At 43.1% G+C, this 19,540-nt stretch overlaps 2 protein-coding genes across 2 annotated transcripts in view; one reads left to right on the top strand and one right to left on the bottom strand.

The window, feature by feature from the left end:
• Positions 1-10,828, top strand: part of cnksr2a (connector enhancer of kinase suppressor of Ras 2a) — a gene marked incomplete at both ends in the record, with an annotated part of 43,637 nt that extends 32,809 nt beyond the window's left edge. Inside the window, 10 exons of the mRNA XM_079181591.1 lie at positions 1,159-1,334; positions 2,530-2,603; positions 2,727-2,798; positions 3,581-3,648; positions 3,782-3,879; positions 4,458-4,676; positions 5,199-5,340; positions 6,197-6,421; positions 7,131-7,318; positions 10,631-10,828. Of these exons, the coding sequence (XP_079037717.1) occupies positions 1,159-1,334; positions 2,530-2,603; positions 2,727-2,798; positions 3,581-3,648; positions 3,782-3,879; positions 4,458-4,676; positions 5,199-5,340; positions 6,197-6,421; positions 7,131-7,318; positions 10,631-10,828 (1,460 nt within the window). The remainder of the gene's footprint in view (positions 1-1,158; positions 1,335-2,529; positions 2,604-2,726; positions 2,799-3,580; positions 3,649-3,781; positions 3,880-4,457; positions 4,677-5,198; positions 5,341-6,196; positions 6,422-7,130; positions 7,319-10,630) is intronic.
• Positions 10,829-14,259: 3,431 nt separating this feature from the next.
• Positions 14,260-17,931, bottom strand: klhl34 (kelch-like family member 34). Its single transcript, XM_079181098.1, has one exon. The coding sequence runs from the start codon at positions 17,606-17,608 to the stop codon at positions 15,821-15,823; it is 1,788 nt and encodes a 595-aa protein (XP_079037224.1). The 5' UTR covers positions 17,609-17,931; the 3' UTR covers positions 14,260-15,820.
• Positions 17,932-19,540: the final 1,609 nt, after the last annotated feature.

The following is a 19,540-nucleotide window of genomic DNA, read 5'->3' as shown; positions in this document are numbered from 1 at the left end:
CGAGGCAGCTTTGTTTGCTGTATGTGGTACGTCTATTCCAGTTAATTTAACTCTTCATGTTACTTATGAAAACTACGTTCACTGATTTCTTCTGAACATGATTCAGATAATCGGTATCTTTTATATTTTATCAGAGCAAGTGTTTATCAAAATGATAAATCCCTAAAACCTTCTGCTTCCTCTCTGTCCTCTCTCCAGCTCTATCCGTTTCTTTGCCTCTTTGACCAAAGCTCTGTTTTCTTCCTTCACCACACTAACGAGGATCAACATGTTTGAAGTGATTTTTCTTTCACCCGTTTCACCATCTGCCAACGCGAGAAGCTCCGAAAGCTTTAGCTCCATCTGCACTTTTTCGGGCAACAGCTTTGTTTGTTTACAGATATTAAAAATGAATGTGATGATAATGATTTATAGATTGATTTAAATGCTCCGAGCAGTGTTCTTATCAAACAACTAATTGAATATTAGTTACTCCTGTTGGTCCTTGGCTGAGGCAGTCTCCATTTTCTAAAATGAATAAGTCCTAAAACCTAGAAATGAAATTGGTGATGGTATCAGACCTTTAGTTCCTGCACAGGAATTGAATCGAAAATAAAATAAACTTTTGTACAGTTTGAAGATGTATAGTTTCCTCTATATCAGAGAAGATAACTTATTAATTATCTGCAGAGTCTCTCCAGACCCCAACCCTTTTCACACTACGTGTTTGAGCTTTAGTTTCCTCGTGCGGTAGAGAGTTGTTTCCTTTACAGATATACTGTACGCTGCATTTTCCACTGCCGCAGAAATAAATGGAAAATTGAATTGCATTCCCTTCAAAGTAGAACGACTTTTGATACAGCACAGTAAAAGTTTCTCGGCGGCCCTCGACCGGGAGCCAAGTTTCTCCCGGTAATCTCTAATGAGGAGACTGTTGTGAAAAATGTTACAGGGCTTCTATGCCAGAAGCAAAAAGGCAATTTTTTATGAAACACCTCTTACCCTACTGCAGTGCAGCAGCGTTCTGTCAAGTCCAGGGACTGAACTGTTGCCAAGAATAATTGCGACATTAGGATTTGGCATTTTGCGATTGCTTTTATTCACACTATTCTCTCTTTCGGTGTTCTGATTTTTATATTCTCGCTGTCCGTCTTCATGTTTCCCTTCGTTTCGTTCCAGGACGGAGTTTGGCCTCCCTGAGTCGGAGGCGTGTTTCCTGCAAGGCGCTGGGCAGAGGAGACTGCGAGGGCTGGCTGTGGAGAAAGAGGGATGCGAAGGGTTACTTTTCCCAGAAATGGAAGAAGTACTGGTTCGTTCTGAAGGACAACTGCCTGTACTGGTACATCAATGAGGAGGTGAGTCTGTTTTTATACGTGTCCTCCTCTTACCTGAACTGTTATTGACACTAAGATATATTTGTAGTGTAATATGTTTCCTTCGGTTAAAGAAAGTATCTGAAACAAAGAGGCAATGATGACATTTGTCATGTCCTGTGCTTGCTGTAACTCAATAAGAGCTATGCAAGTTTTTGAAATAGTTATGTCGGTGCTTTGTGACAAAGACAAAGGGAGAGAACATTGTGCAGAAGTTACCGTGAAGTCCAACTTTATGATTGAATATTACAGATAAAGGATGAGACAGGAAGACTTTGCCCTGGAGAAGTAGCAAAAGGAGACATTAGCCGGATTTCAGCTTAAACTTGTGTTAAGTATGAGTATCAGACCTTCATGGATTTTAGCCGTGCTAGCGGCAAAGGTTAATGATCATTTTGGTTCAGACTGAGATATCTCAGCAACTATATAATGGATTGCCCTGAAATCTATTTAAATTAGCCACAGTAGTTAGAAGATGAATCCTAATGACTTTGGTGATCCCCTGATTTCTTCGCTATCACCACCGTGGCATTAACATTTCTGATTTGTAACACTTTTCAACACAGTTTCTGACCAAATACCTGCAAAACTAACAGCGTTCCCATCAGCCACAGCTGGGTATTTTGTGTTTAGCGCTAATTAGCAAATGTTAGCATGCTAACACACTGTCACTAAGATGGTCAGCATTGTCTTTGTGAGCAAGTTAGCATTTAGCTCAAAGAGTAGAGCAGCTAGCGTGGTTTTAGGCTCTTTGTCTTGTTTAATTCAGCACAAACACAAAATAAGTGATATCTATGGTAACTACAGCCTCATGCATGTAAACAAGCCGACATGCAGGTTGGACCAGATGTAGAGCCCTGTGCAGTTGTTCAAATGGCTGTTTCAATGTTTGCTTTCACTCAGACTCTGAGACAATGGTTTGAAATGATTTATGTAAACAGTACGTTAGTTTGGAAAGCGGTAGGAAGCAAATGTACGTTGTTTTGAGCGAGTCCTCTTTCCCTGAATATCTACAATGGAGGGGGCGATTGCAAAGTTAGCACAACCCATTGAGTTACAATAGCCACGTTTATGAGAAATAAACCACATCAAAATAACATGGAATTATCCTTTGACATTTTCCTCTAGCCTTCCCCATTAGCTAATTATTTCTTCTTTCATTTCTCCTCCGGGTCAGGATGAGAAGGCGGAGGGTTTCGTCAGTCTTCCAGAGTTTAAGATCGACCGGGCCAGTGAATGTCGCAAGAAGTAGTAAGTCCATGATGGAAACTCTTGCATATTTATGTGTTTATGCTTTATGTGCAGTTTATATCTGAATGTTTGCCTGCAAAAAATAACTCCCTCTGTCCCCCCCCCCCCCCCATGTCTCTCTAGTGCTTTCAAAGCATGTCACCCCAAGGTCAAGAGTTTCTACTTCGCAGCAGATGGAGTGGATGACATGAACAGGTAAAGCAGCATGTGCTAAACACGGATGGAGGTTACGCAGAGGGGCAAACTCCATGCTGGGTGGCAAGAGTGCAGCTTCCTGTTTACGATCCCCAAAGCACAAAACAAGTGTGTTTTTCATTTGATGATGAAAGGAAGGACTGTTTTTTATTTGCACATTATTTATATGTGTGTGAAAAACCTAATTTGCAAGACAAATTTCCTTTGAGACTCCAGTTTTGACATCTGACATAGATCATGTCAAAGTGAAAATAATAAAAGATGATTTATACTGATTACACAAGCAAGATATAATGTGTTAATTAGTGAGCGACAGCGTATTTGGGCCAAAAGAAATCCGGGAAGGGAGTTCATATCCGAGAAAATACTTTGATATTCTCTGAGATTGAAGTGATACATTTACAGGAAAAAAGTGATATGAACAATTTATGAGAAAGAAATTAAAGTCATATATTTGCGAGAAAAATTCTCAGAGACTCTGAATACTTGAGGTGACATACGGACCAGAAAGAGTTTTGCTTTTGTCAGACAGGATAGACAGATTTCGTTACTTCTCGCTGTTGCCAGTCTCGCTGTTAAGCTAAGCTAAGCTAAGCTAAGCTAAGCTAAGCTAAGATAAACTAGTCGCCTCCTGGCTTGATAGATATGAGATATGGTGTCGGTTTTCTCATCTCACACTTGGTAAGAAAGCAAATAAGCGAACTATAACTAAACGGATGTTTTTTGTGATATTGTAATATAGACGTGATTCACTGTAGCTCGATGTTCCTCCTTTCTGTCAGATGGCTGAGTCGTCTCAACATGGCCGCTGTGGGCTACGCAGAGCGAGAGAGGATCCGCCAGGAGCAGGGTGAGGGTTCATGATGGTGTCTTTAAGTACCCCGCCCTCTAATCCTCCTCTTCCCATTGCATTTATGCTTGTATGGCATTCCCAGAGTGAGAGAGATGGTGTTTCTGACTGCCTGTGTGTGGGTTTCCTGCAGATTACTGGAGTGAGAGTGAGCATGAGGATGACACCACCTCCAGCCCCAAACAGGACAGTCCCCCACCTCCATATGATACCTACCCACGGCCTCCATCAGTGAGTCACGCACACACACACACACACACACACACACACACACACACACACACACTCACGACTGTATTACACACTCATATAAAGTACACGCTGTACTTGAAGGCAATAATCACGCTCAGTGCTCCTCCGCAGTCCATTTGAACAGTTAAAGTTATTGCTAATTTAGCCTACAGGGAGTGGTGGGGCCAAATTTAGTATAATTGACGCTATAATTGGCCCACCCGCTGCTTTGCTCTACATTAAATGTCTCGTATTTTTTTAGCCTAAATGAAAAATGAAAAAAACTAAAACAACAGCAGTAATACAGCACCGTTTTATTTCACATAATCACACAGGGGAGATAATAATATTGTAACATGCTTGTAATAAAGCATCTTTGGTGTTTGCCTTTTTCTACAAACACTCATTACTACCTTTGTCTTTGTCCCTTTCTTTCTCACTCACACACTTATTCAATCATCACCTTGCCACCTCGCCGGGTGAAATCTTTTTCTCAAGTGTGATATCACAATTGAATGAGACCCGGCGATCAATTGACGTCTGTCACACATTTCCCCTCTCTCATCTCCGTCCGTCAGATGAGTGCCTACTTGGAAGGCCGGACCACTCGGCTGTCTTCCACGGAGACGTCTCGTTCCCGCTCCTCCCAGGAGGACTTCCTCTGCGGCGATGCACCCGCGGTGGCCGCAGAGCCGCAGTACCATCCTGGTCCTCTCGGGGGCGGCACCACGCACAGCGGGCGCAAACCAGGGGGCAGCAGCAGCAGCGACGTGCAGTACAGATGTGATGCTATAGAGGTGCGTGTCCGTCTGTCCGAAGCCTGATATCTCAACAACTAAAGGTTCATTCATTTTGCTGTGATTATTTATGGTCCACAGACAATTAATACAATTTTTATTAACAATTTTAAATTAATTAATTAATATTATTAACTTGAACTTGCTTTTCGTGGGAAGTGAAGTAGCCCCATCAGAATATTATCAGTTAGGTAAAATATATATTTCACTACTAATAAGCTTTTGTGAATACAATAAGAGCCCTCTTCCTCGTGATTGTTTGTTGTTAAATGGGATCATTAGTTCCTCTTCCTGGTGTCCATTCAAATAAAATAAATGTAGTGAACAATGATTTCACTGACATACAATAAACAATAATGTTACAGAAGAGTAGCCATGATCAACTGGGGACTCGTGGATGATTTTGCTCTTTTAAGCCTCACCTTTCGTTGATCGGAAAGTTCTCCATAGAACATATAACGCAAATAAATCCGAGAAAAAACTACTGACAGGTACTTGTTTGTCCGTTTTTGTTTCCTGTAGTATCGATCCAGTCCTGCGGGGGGCAGCAGTGAGACGGGGTCTCCGGGCCGTTCCTCCTCGTCTCAGAGACGTTCCTGGCAGGACCTGATTGAGACGCCGCTGACTGAGGCTGGACTGCACTACCTGCAGACTGGACCGCTAGGTAGCACATTGACACACCAGACGCTTCATCAGCTGGATCCAACCAGCTGATGAACATCTAATCTTTAAATAAAATGCTTGAATTCATTCTATTAAAGGGTGACAGCATTAGTCCCTCTCATGTGTTGCCATTATATTCGGCTCACATCCGATTTCCCCCCCAAAAAATATAGTGTGTAATGTTTAACAACCTTTGGCACAGTTCTGAAGATGTTTCCTTTAAGTCTCCTCTAACCATCTGGAGGAAAACAATATTCTCTTTGCTGCACGATAAAAAAGATATTAAAGTGACATCCCAAGTTGCCGTGGGGCTAGAGGTAACACAGCAAGCTACACATACTAATAACATGCGGATATGTTGACAATGACAAATGTAGAGCGCAGTTTGTGTGATTAATGGTCTTCCTCCAAATAGGGCAACACTCCATAGAGAATTGAACTGACACAAGATATAGTTAAATGTTAAAAACTTACAAATATAATTCTGCACCAAATATTATATATATATAAGCTCCTTGAGATGCTCCATCTTTAGGCACAAATATATGGACATAAAAAGACATACATATACAGTACATAGATAATAGTAGTTAATCCAAATGACACAGAGTAACACTATCAAGGACACACGTCAGAGCTCTCCCACAATCCCAAAGCACACAACCTATATCTCTGTTACAAGTGCACAAAACAGACGAGACGTGAAACAAATGAACACTTCCAGACTGTGAGTAAATAATACGTTGAAGAGGTTTTCGGCTGGATATTGAATCTCTTTAGTTGTTTTCTTTATGTCCCGTATAAAAACGAGTGCTGTAGTTAATATTCCCTGTTGTTCCTTGTTCTCTGCGTGACAGAGGACGCCGTCTTTGCTGAGCCCGGTCCGGGCGGTGGGACGATGATGGCCGGAGCCGTCTACACTCTCCCCGCACAGAGGAATGTCCCGCTGCCCATGGCCATGCAGAGGCTGATTCCTATGGCAACCCAGGGAGGGAAACCCCGCAGCTTCACACTGCCGCGAGACAGCAACCTACACACACTGCTCACGCCCCCTGCGAAAGAACAACAGCAAACACACAACGGTGAGTCCAATCGGGAGCATCAGAGAGTACATGTAGGCCTGTGTTTGTGCGGGGTGAGCGGACGTCAAGCGGGAGAATCAGAGCGTACATGTAGGGATGTATTGTGGGGGGGTGAGCGGACGTCAAGCGAGAGAATCAGAGCGTACATGTAGGGATGTATTGTGGGGGGTGAGCGGACGTCAAGCGAGAGCAGAAGAGGAGAAAATATGTCTGACACTGAGTGACAGCCACTAGAGACCGAATAAAAGATTATTTTAAGGTGAAGACGTTGACGTCAGTGCATGTGCCAGAAATATAAAACGCTCTCAGGCAGACACACTTCCATTTAAAATCATCATCGGTATCGAGTAGGGTGACACAGTAATACGCTGAGCCTCACTAATGAGGCTAATGAGACAATACTGTACATGGTAGCCAAGGTGAGCCCAGCGGCGTACAGAGAGAAAAACTGAAATAGTAAACAACTAAGTATAATAATCATGTGAATTCTTATATAATCAGTCGAGGACAGCCCTGAGGCAGAAGGGAAAGAGACAGGAGGACTTCATCATTAATAATACAAGTCACTACAGTGGTGAGGTGTGTGCTGCTGTCCTCCAGTGGTTGAGATAAAAACTCAATCAGCTCTTTTAAATCATCTGTTGAACGAAGGAGGCTTTAAATCAACGTTAACACGTGCGATTCTGTCTCCCTCCCCGACTGTGTGAAGGCGGCAGCGAGGGCGCCTCCCTGGGCGACCTGTTCCGTGCGTGCGAGCAGAGCGGGGTGTGTCCTCTGGGTCGCGGGTCGGACGCCAAAGGTCAGTCAGAGTGCAGGCAGTCGTTCCTCCGGCGGGCCGCCGACCCTCAGCTCAACGATCGTCTGCACCGCCTCCGCATACTGACCTCCACGCTCAAGGTTGGTCCACACACAAGGACACACGTGCAGGAAATATGTAGGCATGAATGTGCACACGTAAACACAAGTGAGCACATTTACATAGATTATCATAAAAAAAGCTGGCACACCACGATAAGAATTAAATGACATTTTCATTCCTTTTTTGAGACGTTTTACAGATTTTTTGAATTTCAAATAAACCTTTCTTTGGTTTAAGATTTGTTTTATATTAAAGTTATAATCCTTAAGATTTCCATCCTGGTGGTATCAGCACGTACTCCAGCAAACACTTATTGAGCAGCTACTGAAATATCACAGAAGAGCAACTGGTGTTTTTACTGTTTACAGTGCAGCCAAACAAACTCGAGTTGCAATTGCAATTGCGATCTGGTGGAGCACCTGGAGCTCTTCACCTCACAGCTCACTTTCGCTGCTCCTGCAAAATTTAAAACCGATCTGTTGTTGAAAAATGCTAAACAGCAGGCTGTGATTTGTTAGTTGAAAACTTTTAATGTGAAGTAGCAGCAGCAGGAAATGTTTGCTTTGCTTTAGCAGTGGCTTAATACAGCTATGCTACGTCTGTAGGAGGCTGCGCGGTAAACAGTGAAGCTGTTGTCAATGAGATAATAATTCTTCTGTGTGTGAAGGCAATCTGAATCCAACACGAGCAATTTAGAGACTGAACATCACAACATTTAATGGCCAAACAGAAGTCCATTTCAGGAAAATCTTAAGGATTTTAACTTTAAATTGGAATGAACTTCATATCTCACTCATGTCTCATCGTTTTGTTGCAATTCTTGCAGAAGAAAATGATGCAATTGATCCCTTCTCTTTGTTCACAAGCTGTTTTTTCACCCCTTCAATTGGGAAGTTTTCTTTTGAATTTTCTCATCCAACTTAGACTGAAAGTATTACTTTTTTTTCTTGGCCTGCATTTACACACAAATGCACAAAAACCACATTCAATGTGAGCGGGGTGAAATGGATCAAACGATACTGTCTCCATGTGCATTTTTAGCTGTAATACACCATGATTTTCTAACCCTGATGTACACATTTACCCACACACACACACGCTGTCTCTGTCTGGTTAGTTTCAGTGCTGTCATTTGTCCCAGTCTGTCTCTTCGGTTCTGGTTTGAGAACTTTGTCAAGCAGCCATCTGTGGCTTTATGCTATGAGATCAGTGGTGCTGTTTCTGGGCTGGGTGCCTGTGAATGGCTCTTCTGCTGTGGCTGTTTTATTTGTTTTGTCTCTGTAGAGTTTGCATCTTTGTTGCTTCCTGCGTGTACGTGGGCGGGGTTTTTTGTTGCTTGTGCGTGTAGCTACGGTTGCTTTTTTGCGAGGGTCTGTGGCTTTGGTTGCACGTGTCTTGCCGGTGCAGGCTGGGTGGAGGAGTTTACATGTTTGTTCCCTGTCTGGCGTCTCTTAAAGGAATACACCAAGTCTTTTTGGGGGGTATTTTGGATGAACTGTACTGTCGAATAATAAGAGCCAAAGTCATCCATGTGGCCCTGGCAGACCCAGAACTGCACCAGGTTGTATTTGTGTGATTAGCAGCAACTCATCCGATGTGGTTGCTGTGGAAAAAACAAAAGCGTATTTTCCATGTGTCTTTTATTTGTCAAAATTAACAGCTTAAATAACAAGCTAAATCTAGCGGTGTAAAGTAACTTAGTACATTTACTCAAGTACTGTACTTAAGTACAGATTTGAGGTACGAAGTATTTTCTTTTTGCTTCGACTACATTTCAGAAGGAAAATGTTTTGTATATTTACCGCTTTATGGCCTTTACACACTTGGGGCGTGACAAATAAACAACCCAAAAAAAAGCGGAATCCTCGCCTGCGAATATATTTTCTAAATCTATTCATACTGGCAGTGATGCAAAACACTTCTATAGAAAGGTTTGAATAGATTCGTGCACACAGAGGACCAATTACCAGAATCCCATTTACCCAGAGCAGAGTCTGTCTGAGGTAAATTGTTCTATTGTCGAAGCTACTGTAAGATATTCTATTGAGTTTTATTTTGCGAAAATGCTCTGAGAGAATTTGAGTTCCCACAGTTACAGTGTATATGTCTCGGGCTTTTATTGTGAAAGGAAAGAACAGAAGGAGTTGATCCTGTCTGCGCTGCCTGCCTGTGCCTTAGACCTGCATTACTTCTAATGTCCAGCAGGGGGCGACACCTCTGGTTACAGAAAGAAGTCAGATTGTATAGAAGTCTATGAGAAAATGACTCTACTTCTCTCTTGATTTATTACCTCCGTAAACATTGTAAACATGAGTTTATGGTCTCAATCTCTAGTTTCAAGTCTTCTTCAATACAGCATGATGTTCATTTATTAAATTATGGTCCATTTAGAGTCAAACAGATCATAAAGCAGGGTATGCTTTAGGGCGGGGCTACTGTGATTGACAGGTTGCTACTACGACGTTGTCTGGGAGTTTTCCGTGTTTTTGTCTTACAACTTTAACCTTTTTACAGTGTTTTCACTTCATGAAAGTTAATTGTAAAGTCTTGGTCACCTAAAAATGACTTTAACATTGTGAACTCGAGGCGTCAAAACTGTAGTACACAAACCAATGGTCGAAGGCACGGTGACGACGTCCAGTGTAAGTTTTGAATATGTCCGCTCTGCACAACGTGATTGGTCGATGCCTTTAATCGCAGTGCGAAAGCTCAGAAAAATCTAAATTTTTCCGGAAAAAATTACTCGCTGCACAAAATTTGCTTTCTGTGTGAAAGTACTCATGACAAAAATGTTACGCCGTGCAAATTAATCACACGGAGAAAAAACGTCCCTGGTGTGTAAAGGTCTTTAATTACTTAACAAATTCTGATTTTTACATACAAAACATTCACAGAGCTCATATAACAGTTATAAATTGCCCTATAAACAGTTATAGCAGCTGAAATAATTTGCCGATTAATCAGTGAGTCCATTAACAGAAAATTAACTGGCATCTATTTTGATAATCCCAAACCCAAATACTATTCTAATTAATGGCTAATTTATAAAAACAACAACATTAATACATGATTAATCATTATCAATATCAATTGTGACAACTTTGTAACCCTTTACGAAGGCTTCCTTACTGAACATGTCGCATTAGAGGAGCTGTAGAAGTAACACTAATAATCTACCAAGAACAACTGGATGGTCTTAGTGTAACTAATGTGAATTCTCCCCCAGAAGTTAGTGTATCCCGTTAAGTGTGTGTTTTGCTTCACGTGTGTCTGCGTTTCAAAAGTTTAGTGGTCTAAAATTATAAATCTAAAAAAGTGCACCCTCCTGTGTTTCTGCATCCCCCCCATAGGACAGGGAGGGGGAGCTAGCGCTGATTGACAGGCTGCTGGCCAATCCCCAGCTGTCGTCGGCAGAGTTCCAGGAGTGGAAACGAGCCTATCAGGAGCTGTTCTCTCAGGAGCCAGACTCCACCGCTGACTCAGACCCCGGCCCGCCCCTCACCCCCTCGCTCTCTCACACTCACTCCTACATCGAGACCCACGTCTGACGAGTCCAACGCACACAAACACACACACACACACACATCAAACACACACTCATGCTTGAGTTGCTCTCATCTCCTGATTCTGGAAAGAGTTGAACAAACAGCAGCGGACGTTCTTTGACGCATCGGTGGTTGCGATCAGCGACGGACTTTAGGGACAGCTCTTGGCTCCACATCCCGATACGCTTTCGGGCAGCCGCGGGGTTCAAGTGCACCATGACAGCTTTTCTGAGGAGACGCCTGTGTGGCCCTCGTGTCACATCAATCTACGAGCTGATTGGTTATGCCACTCCAGCTGGCTCAGGGGCGGACGATTAACTGAACCTTCAGTATTACATGTCAGCTTTCGTGCTGTTTTAAAGTGCTTACTTTGGACGACTTTCATCAGTTTGTTCCTCCTGACGTGGACGAAGACCTCAGAGTCGTATCTCCACGTGCCGCCATTGTGCCACAGTGTTTCATCCTGCTTGTTGTGCCATGTTTATACCGACTGCACAGTGTCTCATAGACGTACATTGTATTCTATCAAGCCTTATACTTGATGATATTTTCTGTACAGTGAGTGTTACAGCAAAGAACAATTAGCACACTTTTTGTTTGTTCTGGTTTGGTAGAATTACGTACAGTACTGTGCTGGGCTGGACCTGAATCATGCACACTCGCCTCCCGTAATAAGACGCCTTTATAGAAAAAGTCCACCCTAAAAACACTTTTTAACAGTATTCTTGCACAAAACAGTTTCCCTCTCATGCTGTCGCTTCATTGTCACTGTCAGTATGACTTTACCTCCAGCGAGACCCGTCCTAGAATATAATCATTGATATCGATCAGCTGCCTCTATTAGAGCTCATTAATTAAATACGAGACCTAAATGTTTCCTTCCAATCACAATCACTTTGGCGGAAACATGAAACATCTTCAGTTCGATTTTTATAATGCATGACATTTTATTATTGTTTCATGCAAATTACATGTCCATAAAAAACAGCTTATGGTCAAACAAAGCCTTTTATATCTGCATAGAGAAACTGTAATATCTTTGATTGCATTCCCTAATCTTATGGATAGGTCACAGTTCTTTCACATATGTGAAAATACTTTATGTGCACATAAGTACATTGAAAGAGTTCATGTAGTCCATAACGGTCACGAAGAAATCCATTTTTTAAACTAGGACATTCGGATATGCTCCAAATTTTAATGGGATCTACCGTCACCTACAGTATGTAACTCTTCCACCAAAAAGAAAATCAAGCCAGTAGTTTTCCTGTTATCCTGCTAACCAACGAACACACCGACAAAACAAACCGAAAAAAGGAACTCGGAGAGTTCAGACCTTGTAGGTTTTCCCGTAATCATGCTCACAAACAGACAAACAAACCCATCAGAGGTAATCAGTGTAAGAGAAGGACAAGATCAGCCGTCCTTTTTCTGTGTAAAAACTAAATGCATTATTTGTACCAATGCATCCTGTACCTGTCCTATAACAAAGAGTCTGTTGAGGTTAAATTATCCAAATTTTGCCACTAAATAATTGACGATTATTTTTTTCAAATCTCAATCTGGTGTTTTATTAAGTTTTAAAAGGCAAATTACTGCCACTTCTGGAGTGCGGACGACATTTTATACACAAAAGAAATACCTTCAACGGGGGCAGACCGCCGTCTTGTTATTTGCTTCTGAACCTGCTTTGATTTGTCTTTTTGATTTTGGCTTTAACGGTCAACCTCCCTTGAAAGGCTTTGAACACCCACTCCGATTTCTTCAGTTAATCTGGTGGATTAGACCTCTTCTCAGTGTGGGGGCGTGACTGTATTTGATTGGCATCTTCCTGAGCTTTGCTGCACCTGTTAGGACGGGACGAATTGCACCTTTATCATTCTTATTGGTAGATTTGCCAGCTTGTAAATTCCCATCAAAGCTCCAGCCCACCTTCAACCTAAACAGAAGTCTAATCAAGTGAAAACACACGAGTGGGTGTTCAGAGGCTTTAGCACTCGAAATACGGTCTCCATGAAAACAACAAGGATTGTTTTTGTCCTCATAGAAAAGAAATCTCTAATTAAAGTAATAAGCAAGGAAAATCACCAAATAACTCCTGAAACTTGTATTATATAAAACTGTGTAAAAGTTTCTAAGAGTGGATTTTTCCTCAGAGAGCGTTTGGCTCTCTGTCTCCTGCATGCATCGTAGAGAACACGAGGAAACATTCGCATAGGAATTGAAATATGGATCTAATAAAAAAAATATTAGTTTGTTATTTGTACGCTGCTGCCAAATGGCTTAATACTCAGAGACGCTGCACAAAACTATGAAAGCAATCGTGCACACAGATACACCAAGACCTGCACACACGCCAATAAACACACACATCACACACTTTGAATGCTCTTTCTATGCTGCTGCCCGTGGTTGGTTGTAGTAGCATGTCTGTATTGTAGATAAACACAGTATTCCTTTTCTGTTTTTGTGTTTGAAGTCTCTAGATACGGTAGATCTCTCTTTATAGAGTGCAAACGAAGTGTCTTGGATAATGTTCTCTAATTCTATCAGGTTATTTTTGGGGACAGTTGAGTAAAGATTGTTTAATGTCCAATCTATACATAATGTTAAAATAACAAGTATTTATTTATCATTCTACACGTTGCTGTCGGAAGGAGAAGAGTGGATAAATAAAGTGTGGTCATTTGGATTGAGGTGTATTTGTGGTTTGTTTTCGCTGCGGTGGACGGTGAGGAGGAGGATGTGATGAGCACCGGTAACAGCTGCTGCACCGTCGCTGTCAACGAGGGAGAAAGAGAGAGACAAACATGACAAACTAGCAGAGATCCTCTGGTTTAGAAACTCAACTCTGCTCCTTTTCCCAATTGACCAATTATATTCCCTGCCACCTTATATCTACTATTGCAGCTGAGCGAGAGCTACAACGACTCTCCTGCAGTACGACTCATCTGAAACCAGCAGTTGGTTTCAGATGAGAGCATTCCCGTATTTTATACACATTTTTTGCAGTATCGCATTAAAAATGCTTTATGGAAACGGCATACTTTGATGCATTTTCCTCAATTGCGGAAACTCGCCTAGTTCACATTTCTTTTTTTAGCATTAACTAGTTTTCAACAATAAACCAGGTTAAAAAGAATAGAGTACATTTTAGCTAGACTATAACGTAATATGCTACTTAGTTTAAATGACTCCGGTTATTCAAATGGAGATACAGTAAAGACACACATCAAAGCTAATCACTTTGGCAATTCAGTTGTATTCATTTTTAATGGTAATTGAATGGATGTATGATTTTTTTTCAGTGATTTGATCAGATTTTATAATACATATTCATTATTTCATGACGATTACCAATTGGAATGTTTTTTGGAATGCAAAATAAGCTACGTAAAAATGTTTTGACATTAATAAGCAACTTAAAAGTCTACACGTTAATTAAAGTTATGAATTCAGGATTAAATGGAAGTAAGCACAAAAGCAGGTTACGTAGCTATTACCCACAAATCATGCATATGATTTCCTGCAAATGCTTTTTTTTACACTGCACCTTTAACCTACTTTGTCCATTTGGTTGTCAGTGCAGATGGAAAACAAGAACATAAGACCAACACCATCGATGTCCTCGGTTTGCTTTTATTTCTATATCTATCTTATAGAAAACTTAAATTATTCATCGCTTGTAAATAGACAGGAATGTCACATGCATCGAATATTCAGCTTAGCTTAGCCTTGCTGTTGTTCCTCCTCCACCTTCACCTTATCTTTCTTCTCTATTCCCTCTTATGTGGCGATAGCCTCCTCCGCAGTCTGGCTCAACCTCCTCCCGAAAACACATTTGTTAAGGACTTACCTTCGTCCTACTAAATCTCCTTACCTCTCATCTACTTGTTCTCAAAATCCCCTTTATCTCCCTCCTTGGCTCTTGTTTTATTCCTCCTCTTGGAACATTGTTACAATCGGTCACAGGAATATTGACAAAACACCTTATATATCACTTCATACTAGTGGTTGCTTGTTATTAGCTCTTGATGAATGTATCCGCTAAGTACTTAAAAGTATAGATGATAAAATGACAAAGCCAAAGTGTTCAATTGCACTTTTTTCTTTCCAACAATCGATCAGATCAGTGAGTGATTGGACTTCGACATGCACTCGAAAAACAAAAACACAATCAAATGCCCCTGTTTAACAGGTCTTGATATGTTTTTTTTCTTTTTAAATGAATCATTCAACCTCTTAGGATTGATCTATGCTTATTTACCTCCTCGCCAAGAGTTCATGTGTAAATCTCTCAAAAGTTTGTTAGCTTAGCTCAGTAGCCAACTAAAAAAGGCTTTTGTACGAAGGGAAAAAATGTATACAAAAACCTGTTATGCTCACTAATAAACAGGTTTTATGTTTGTTTAATCCGTACACAAAACTGAATTGTTAAAAAGACAAGTTCTGGTTTTACGGGAGGTCACATTTATGCAAAGCGCTAACCGTCTCCTGGTTTATCATATTTAGCCTGCAGACATGAGATGTGGTGAGAATCGACTCATCTAACTCTAAGAAAGAGAAAGTGTACATCCTTAAATGTCAAACTGGTTATTTTATGAAAATGTTTTACAAAAGGTTATGTACTTTAAGCTAACCATTTCCTAGTTTAGCTTCATATTTAACGTACAGATTTGACTGTGATATCAATCTTCCCATCCAACACACTGCTTAAAAAAACGTGAATACATACATTTCCCAAAATGTCTAACTACTCCTATAAGATGTGGACGAGCAGCTTAGCTTAGGTCAAGGACGAGTAAGATGGGAAAACAGCTAAGCTCTGTAAAATGCTGTAAAATGCATGGCTGAAACCAAATGGTTTCAGTGCCTTATAAATGTATTAACGTTGTGTAAAACGTGTGCTCAGTTTTCATCATTTTGAGACTATGTTGCAACTAAAAGTGAAATTGTTCCACTCTCGTGTAAAAGTTTTCTTTCATTATGTGCACTTTAGTCTGGAAGAGGCAGCAGTGTGCACTCAGACCCAGTGAGAGGTCTGGGGAGCTGACAGATCTCTCTCCAGCGATCCGTCTTTGTATCGTACTCCAACACACTCTTCACTATCACCTCCTGTCCGTCGCTCCACCTCCTCCCGCCAAACACCAGCAGATTCCCGGACGGCGTCGACGCCATCCCGTAATCGAAGGAGCCAGTGAGAAGCGGTTGGAGGCGGGTCCAGTGGTCTGACTGCGAATCGTACTGCTCGATATCGCAGAAAGGCTCGTACATTCCCAACAGGGCGTAGATGAAACCGTGGGCCGTCGCCAGGCGGTGGCTGAACCTGCCGATGGTCATGGACGCTCGCTTCTCCCACACTCTGCCTTTGAGGTCCCAGAACAGGACTTCTCTGCTCTCTCTGCGGTCGTCCTGGTTATCAACACGGTTAATGCCGCCCTGGTTGCCCGAACGTCCGCCTGACACGTAGATGCCTTTGTCAAGCACAGCAGAAGCGTGGCCGTAAAGGGGGCGAGGCATCTTCGCTCCTCTCCTCCACGCTCCTGTGGCCATGTCGTAAAACTCAACAGAAGCTATAGATGTTTGTGTGTCGTCGTCTGGTCGCGTGTGTCGTCCCCCGATGGCGTAAATAGCTTCGTCCACCACACAGCAGGTGAACTGCTCCCGCCCCTCCAGCATGGGCTCCATCGTCTCCCAGCGGTCGAAGCGGGGATCGTAGCGCCACACCTTCTTGGATGTCGCCACAGTGACAGACTTCTTCCCATCCTCGTTCACTTCCCCTCCGCCGATCACGAAGAGGAAACCCCCCACCGAGCACACGCAGAGATTTCTCAGTCGCTGCGGGATGCCGGAGCTCAGAGATGAAAACTTCCTGCTTCTAGGATCAAACACCAGCATCTGCTGCTCCGGCCAATCAGGCCGGGATCCTCCACCCACAAGCAGCACGCGATTGGGCGACGCCCTGAGCGTCGACTGTTTGCTCTGTCTGATCGGCTGAGCTGAGCCCAGCCTGTGGTACTCCAACGCCCGAGTCAACTGGCTTCTGATGAGAGGTGTGGCCATGGCTCTGTGGGCGTGGCTGATATCGGTGAGGTCAGAGGGGGCGACCAATCCGAAGCGCAGATGACTCAGCAGGAGATTTGATTCCAGCAGAGGGAGGGGCCCATTCTCATCCAGCCAATGCAGAGCCAGCTTTATGAGCTCCACCTCCTTGACTCCAGGTATCTCGTCCGCATCGAGCACCGCCATCAGTGATTGCATATTCAGGCCGAGAAGGTCATCCCTGCTTTCCTGCAACAGCGTCCCCATCTCCATAGCAATGGTTTGATTGGCAGCTTCAAGGGCATCTGACAAGGCGTGATGCTCGGCCAGGTTAGCATAACAACAGCAATTATCCGCGTTTAAACCATCAGTCATGAAGCGCTCACATATTGACACGGCCGTCTCCACCTGCAAGTACCTGGCTGCCTCTAACACGACAGGAAGTGTAGGCGATGATATGCTGAGCCACCCGGAATACAGGAAGTCCAGAATGGTGTCTAAACCCTCAGGTGTTAGCGCCGGGAGGCTAATGGAGCCCGCTAATCTCTCTGCGGTAGTATCTCCAAACAGAGCCCAAAAATACTCGCTGGAGCTCGCCAGAAGGGCGCGATGACAAGGGAAAGACACACCGGCGACCTCCAGGACGACATCGCACATGTTTCCCTGAGAGCGCAGGCGCTGGAAGCCGGAGAGAAGTCCGGTTCTGTGGGACGAACTGTAGAGGAGAGAGTAGCTATCCATCCAAAAGATAAGAGGTTGGAGGATTAGAGATTGGAGGGGAACAGTCAAAAGGAGGATTAATTGGTGAGAAAAAGCTTAGTCAGGAAGCAGCAGTGAGAGGGAAGTGAGAGGAGGAAATGTTAGAAGTAGAAAGTGCTGTCAAAGAAGATGTAGCCGACGAGCTGCACCAAAGAACGTTTGACAGAAAGAGAATCAGACATTAGTTGGAGAAGAGGATAAGAGGTTGTTGAAAGTAAAGAGCAGGAAGTGATGGGAAAAGACAGGAGAGTTGAGAGGAAAAGAGGGTAAAGTGCGCGTCCTTAGTCGAGGTCTCTCCATCTGTGTTTTTGTTCTGCTCCGTCTGCGGCGGCGGGCATGTGACACCATGATAGGAAGGATACCAACACCCCCTTACAAAGACACACACAATCCAATGTACACCCCTCCCTCACCCTCTTATTGGCCCTCAAACTTGTTCCGTCCCAAAGCCTCCTGTCTCTTTCTGTTATGTCCCGGCTCTATTGGCTTTGCGTTTGTCCGCTGCCCTTTTCCTGGCTGCCTCCGGGAGGGAGTATCACCCCGAATACATGCATCCAACATACACACCAACCGGGCAAGCGAGCAGATGCGTGGGTAAACACACCGAACACACACACATGCACAGAGGGAGCCTGGCGGGATTGTAGAGTCTAACCCGGCGGATGAACTCATTGGCAAATACAGCTGCTCACAGTCTGCAGGCCAGGATTCCACCTATCTGTGCCCTCGTATCCATGGCGACAGGAATAGAAAACACGGACACACAGCTCGGCGGAATGACACGTATCAAAACCAGAGGAAGTTTTGCCAAGCTGTCAAAAGATGTTTTACAAGTGTCAAGAGTAGCGCATAGCATTTTGGTATCAGACTAAGCCGTGTCCTTTTGGGAGGCATTTAACCTTATTGTGACATGTGCGGCGATGAAATCATGCCATGTCATCTTCTTATTTTTATGCAGAGACGAGGAGGGTGGTGGTGGTTCAATGCCAGGCTATTGGTTGTCCAGCGTGTTTTACAGTCGTCTGATTGATTTTGCTACATATACATTAGTATGCAAACGACATCGCTTGATCGCCAAGTTCTCGCAGCGCTCTCTGCGTCGTGCATTTGTAGTGAGTTATGACCTCCGAGTAGACGCTGGCTCACACTCACAGATTTGATTTTCACGGGAAAGGTTACACTTGTTGAAAATTCAGCACACGGGCCACTCGCCAAGAGTGTTCTCAATCTTTCCCACACAATGTCAGGTCCTCTCGTGTGGTTGTTAAAACAGCAGCAGTGTTTCTCTCTCCGTCGTGACCTGATGGAGGCTAAACTTAGCTACAGCTGCTCCGAGTGTGTTCGTCTGTGTGGACATGTGATGTGATGATGGATATCTGCTGTAATGGCATGTGTGTGTGTGTGTGTGTGTGTGTGTGTGTGTTAATGCAGCATTCCTTCTTGAAACAGTTGGATTTGGAGGATCAAAGTGACTCTATGCACAAAGACGCCCCTGACTCACACCTAAAACCCACTAATACCTATTACATAGGCACATAATATAAGAATATTACAGCTGGAAATATCAGGGCTGAACTGACTGAAAGACTCTCCGGGACACATCTTCCATCAAAGAAAACATGAAGTTTTAATTTGGTTTTGTCAGAGTTTCAGGGTATTTAATTTTGCCTGAATGGATCTTTTTATTTTTGTATTAATTAGTGCATGCATTATGTGACACCCTGTTTACTGTGAAACTCCTGACACCCGCAGGAAAAAAGGAAGTCTCTGCCACGAAGTAATCCCCTTTGAACATCACCTTAAAAACTGTCACGTCCTGTCGCCTGTCTTTGTTAGCTCATACAGCTGCAAACTTCACCAGCGAGATGATATCTTCTCTTAACATGACAAGGAAACAACGAGAGTCTACAGCCA

This window comes from Pholis gunnellus (genome assembly GCF_910591455.1).
Source record: "Pholis gunnellus genome assembly, chromosome: 20".
Taxonomy (NCBI): domain Eukaryota; kingdom Metazoa; phylum Chordata; class Actinopteri; order Perciformes; family Pholidae; genus Pholis; species Pholis gunnellus.
Note: the sequence above shows the minus strand (reverse complement) of the source record. Positions and strands in the feature narration are given on the sequence as shown.

What these genes read in the sequence shown, in the direction of transcription:
- klhl34 (XM_079181098.1), bottom strand. Translation starts at nt 17,608, where the DNA reads ATGGATAGCTACTCTCTCCTCTACAGTTCGTCCCACAGAACCGGACTT.